Source organism: Enhydra lutris, unplaced genomic scaffold, assembly GCF_002288905.1.
Source record: "Enhydra lutris kenyoni isolate GAN:26980312 unplaced genomic scaffold, ASM228890v2 scaffoldscaffold28, whole genome shotgun sequence".
In the NCBI taxonomy this organism is placed as follows: domain Eukaryota; kingdom Metazoa; phylum Chordata; class Mammalia; order Carnivora; family Mustelidae; genus Enhydra; species Enhydra lutris.
This window is the reverse complement of record NW_019154112.1, coordinates 26,887,347-26,892,698: the sequence shown is the minus strand read 5'-3', so window position 1 is coordinate 26,892,698 and position 5,352 is coordinate 26,887,347. Positions and strand designations below refer to the sequence as shown.

Sequence of the window (5,352 nt, the reverse complement as noted above, 5' to 3'; positions counted from 1 at the left end):
ACTCAGGTGTTCGACTGACCTAGCCACCCAAGTGCCCCTTTTATGTTTTATTATAACCACTTAAAAGTACTGTAGTTATAGTCTTGGGCTCTTTTTTTGTCTGTGTCTCTTTGTTTTTGTGTCTGTTATTCTCTCTGTCTGTCTCTTGTTCCTTCCCTCTCTCTCTCTTTCTCTATCTCATCACTTGTAATGGGGGAAGCAAGGTGCCATGCTGTGAGAATCCCTATGGAGTGGCCATAGAATCCATGTGGTTAGATGGTATGGTTAGAATCCATGACCCTCTATTTAATAGCTTATAAGAAATTGAAGCTCTATGTCCAAGAGCTCTCAAGAACAAAGGATAGCAACAATTAAATGAGCAAGCTTAGAAGCAGGTTCTTAGACCCCTGTTGAGAATAGGATGTCTATAGCTCCAGTCACCTGCTTTAGTGCAATCTCATCGAGACCTTGAGACAGAAGTGTCAAGCTAAGCTGCTTCTGGAGTCCTTCCCACAGCATCTATGAGATAATAAAGGTTTTTAAACTGTGACCTCTTGGAATAATTTGTTAGGCAGAAAAAAATAATATAATATCCTATCTTACATTCTCTTTTAATTGGTATGTCTACATTTAATATTTACACTTAATGAAATTATAGTATGGTTGTGTTTAAAACTGTCACCTCTTTATTTTCTATTTGTTCTCCCTGCCTTTGTTCTCTTTTCCTTCACTATTTATAATATAGCTCTTTTTATAATATAATAGTTTATAATATAGCTCTTCAGCTTTCTTATAATGTAACACTTACAATCCTATACTAATATTTTCCCTTTCTCATAGTTTGGGCTATTGTCGTTCATGTCTTTCTGCAATGCAGTTAACTGCACAATATATCATTACTTTTGTTTTAAGCAATAAATTGTCTTTAACAGAGATTAGAGGAAAAGAATATTTTACATTTACCAACAAATTTACAAATTGTAGCTCAATTGTTTTCCTTTGTGAAGGTCCAAATTTCTATCTTTTATACTCTTAATTCTACTGTAGAACTCTTGTTTATTTCTCAAGAAAGGTCTGCTGACCTTTATCCATGTTGTAGCACAAGTTTGTACTTTATCCTGTTTTACTGACAAAATAATATTCCATTGTATGGGTATGCCACATAATGCTTATCCATCCATCAGTTTATAAACCTTTGGGTTGTTTCCCTTTGGGTCATTTTGGCTATTATGAATCATGCTGCTATGGCCATTTGTGCGCAAGTTTTGTGTTGACATTTTTCAAATCTCTTGCATACATGCCTACGAGGGGGATTGCAGAATCAAATGAAAATCCCAGGCTTAATTTTTTTCAGGAACCGGCACTCTATTTTCCCAAGTATTTGCACTAGTTTACATTCTCACTAGCAGTATATGGGAGTTCCGATTTCTTCATATCATTACCAACTTTTGTTAATGTGTCTTTGTGTTAATTACAGTTAGGGGGTGGGAAGTGGTCACTTACTGTAGTGCTGATTTGTATTTCCTTGATGGCTTTTGAGATTAAATACCTTTCCCTGTGCTTGTTGAACATCCATATATCCTCATTGGAGAAATGTCTATTCAACTCCCTTGTCCATTTTATAATAGAGTTAGTGTGTTTTTATTATTGAGTTACAGATATTCTTTGTACATTCACAGCTACCTTGATGGAGAGGCTGCTGTTTGTCACAGCTACTTGTGGAACCAAGAGTTGGACAATAATGGGGCAGCTGAACTGCCACAGAGTTGGCTGTTCCCGAGATTCAGCATCTTTGTTTTGTTTTTAAACAAATAAATAAATGCACCTTGGATTTTTGCAAGTTTGTGGTTAATTTGGAGAGCTCTTAAAACATTTATTTTTTTTTCTTGCCACTGTTTTGCTGCTTTCATGAAGTGACAGAATTTTAGATCTCTTTATTCCATCATTTTAGAAGTCCTGCCTATGATTCCTATGTATTGTTTCTTTTTTTCTTTTTTTAAAAATTTCTATAGTTTGGAAATTATATACACTTCTGGCTAATTTCGCTGTGTCACGGACTACCCTGAAATTTGATGATTTAAAACAAAACCATATTATTATGCTCATTGAGCCTATGGGTCAAAAATTAACACAGAGTATAGTAGGAATGGGTTGCCTCTTTTCTTATATGTCTGGAAACTTATCTGGGAAGACATGAAGACTGGGAGTGGGGTCTCATTGGCTAACTCCTCCTTCTTATCTTCCTTTATAGAGTCTAATTTTTCTTAACATACTTAAATGTTACTCCTTAGAATTTTGGACATTTTTTTCTTCTCATCAATCTGTAGTAGTCATTTGGGTGATTTTATCTCATTGCTTCGGTTAATGGGTCCTGAAATCTATATTTGAAGCACAACTTTCTTTTCTAAGCTTCACACCTGTACATAGTTAAAAAGTATAAACTTGATATGCCATATATGGTCCTTTCCAAAATTCTATGTCTCTTGCTATATTTCCTAATGAATGATTGCAGTGTTTAGCATTTATCCAAGTAAGAAAACTTGGAATTATCATCTCTTCTTAAACCTCAAATTCACTGAAATTCTTACATCTTCTCTAAATCAGAATTCACAGTTAAATTTTTATATTTTCCAAATCAGTGCTGTAGCTATAGGTAAAAAAAATAAAATAAAATAAAAAATAAATGCACTGAGTGGAAACTTTAAATTCTACACATCAAGTATTTGTGGATAGAAAACATTATAATTCACAAGAAAATTATGTCAATATGAATGCAATATTATGGTAGAATTAATGTGGAATGTGAAAAACTGGAAGCACAGTGAGTTCATTGAAGATGGAGATAAGGACAGAAGTATTAAATACTGAATTATAAGATGAAGAAGTTAAATAAAATTCTTAAGGACCTGGAGAGAAGACCCTTAGATTGACTGCCTATGTTGACAATTAATTATGATAAAAGTTTAGCTTTAGAATTAGAAATGGTCTTTTTTTGTTTTTGGACATTTTTGGATTCTCCAAATTTTTTATACTTTATGATAAAAAAAAAACCTTAAAAATGTTTTTAACTTGCTTTATTCTCATCACATTTTACTCCCTGCTGAGTTTTGCTTGATTGTTCTTACTCATAAATACATCACCAATAGTGTCTATTAGGTGATTAAGGTGTTTATGACTTTGTGTCTAAGACTCAAGCACATTTTGCTGAAATTATGGAAAGGTAGCATAAACCATGATTGATTAATGATGCCTAAAATATCACATGAAAATAACAAGGCTACTGCCCAGGGCACATAAACAGGCCAGAGATAAATGGAAGCATTAAAGATGAAAGGTGTTTGTAATGTGGGTAGGGGAGAACTCCTGCCCATTTCACAAATAAGCTCCCACTCTTCTTTACATCTCTTGTACCTAACCCAACATTGAACTCACTAATCTCCATGATATAAGTGTGTAATCCAGAAGACCAGAGGACACCCACACGAAAATACATTGATGAAAAGTAGAAAGTTAATTTTTATTAATAGTAATGTTACAATTTAGTGTTATGTAGTATGGTAGACTTATACTTTACAGTGTATCCCCTGTGGTATTGACAGGTTCAAGAACTGGCTTTTGGTATTCCCGCACAACACAGCAGGGCTCTGTACTGCAGTAATTGTATATATACTCCCAAGTGTTGCATGAAGTCTTGCAAGCACCACGAACAAGGTAACATTCTATTTTTTTCTCTGTATCTTCTTTTGTTTTTTTCTGTGAAACTGGGAAAAAGTATCTATGATCATAAATCCAGATTTAATCCCCTTGCATAGATAGGTGGATAGATAATAGTTAGGCAGATAAGCATATAAAGTTGTTTAAAGTAAAGAGTTAAACCATTTCGTTTCTAAAATTATGTCCAGGCAATTATATAAAAAGTTCACATTTTATCCCCTACAAATAGCGACAATATAAATACTTATTTATTGAATAATAGTTCCTTGACCACTAACTTTTTTTAAAATAGAATATCATTAAATATCTAATCTGTGCATGCTTCCTCAAGAGTAAAGAGAAAAAAATGTGTAAAAAATACTCTACCTGTTTTGTGTTCTAAATAATCATCCATCTCCAATACTCTCTCACCCCACAAACTACTGGATTAGTTGCAGAAAGCTTAATTTTGACAACAGCTTGAGTACCAGTTCATTAAATCACATTTAAAATGAGAAGGCAGTAGGAAGTATGTAAGAAGTCATAGTCTCATCAAACAAAATAACAAACAGGTTTAATTCTATACCCAGGGAATTTTTTTCCCCTTATCTTCTCAACTATCAGTTCCACTCATTTCTTCTTTCATGCAAAACAGAGTGACTTGCATTATAGGTTCACGTGGCATCTCCTAACAACAATTTAATTATTTGATTTTTTTCAAGAGTAAAACATTTATAAAAAATATTTTGTTCCTCCCTTCTTTTTCATATTAGCAAATATTACCTGATAGACCACAAGACACAGTGAAGAAGAAAGTCAGGAAAATACAAAGTATCTTCATTGCTGATATTGTTACTTCAGTGAAGTTGAGGCAGACCTCAAAATGTCTGAGAGTTGTGCTATTCCTTGATAAAATAAAGATGAACTCTTGTTTTTATAGCCTTTTCAGGGTAATTACTATTCTGATTAATGCTGCCTTTCAAGATTGAGCACAGATTAATGTATTGTGTAATAGCAACAAACAGAAGAGAGGACTTAGCTCTGTTATGACCTCAATGAGCCAAATGTGAACTCAGTTTCAGTTAGACAAGCAAATAATAGGGTGAAAGTCTTTAAATTTTTTAATTGAAAATACACAATCAGTGTCAGCTATATTGTCAGTCACATGCTTTCTTGAGCATCTATTATGTGTCAGGCAGTGTTTTAAACACTTTATATAGATTTGCTAGCTTAATCTTCATGACAAATTTTATGACATAGGAACTTCTTCTTTTCTAGTTGAGGAAATTATGGCAAAGAGGGATTATGTGATTGCCTCAAATCAGACATGTAGTGATTGGTAGAGCTTAAAGACCTGGAAGACCTTAGTGGACTCCAAGGTAATGTGATACCAGAGTCCATCTCTCAACTTCCATCTTCTTCATCCTCCTAACTGAGTAAAAGCCTTTTTTTTTTTTAAAGATTTTATTTATTTATTTTTTATCCTCTGTATACTGCCTGAACCAGGCAGTTCCTGCAATGCAATTTTTCTACAAAAGGAAAATATTTTAAAATGTAGTTTTGGGATGGTTACATTAAAAATTACCATAGTGATGTTATAAGAATAATCAGTATAATTCTTTACACATAATGACTTATTCATAGGACTGACTACCTCATTCATAGGGGAAAGCAGTGTGT

General features: G+C 33.4%; 1 protein-coding gene across 1 annotated transcript; it reads right to left on the bottom strand.

Annotated features, from left to right (window-relative positions):
• Window positions 1-3,549: 3,549 nt before the first annotated feature.
• Window positions 3,550-4,513, bottom strand: LOC111152156 (defensin beta 113). The gene is made up of 2 exons (XM_022510508.1): window positions 4,456-4,513; window positions 3,550-3,740 (listed from the first exon to the last, which is right to left on the bottom strand). The coding sequence occupies exons 1-2, from the start codon at window positions 4,511-4,513 to the stop codon at window positions 3,550-3,552; spliced, it is 249 nt and encodes an 82-aa protein (XP_022366216.1).
• Window positions 4,514-5,352: the final 839 nt, after the last annotated feature.

Excerpts from the sequence above, each read along its gene's own strand:
- LOC111152156 (XM_022510508.1), bottom strand. The coding sequence starts at position 4,513 with ATGAAGATACTTTGTATTTTCCTGACTTTCTTCTTCACTGTGTCTTGT. Across the intron at positions 3,741-4,455 it reads TGTGTCTTGTGGTCTATCAG|TTTCACAGAAAAAAACAAAA; the intron begins GTAATATTTGCT and ends ACTTTTTCCCAG.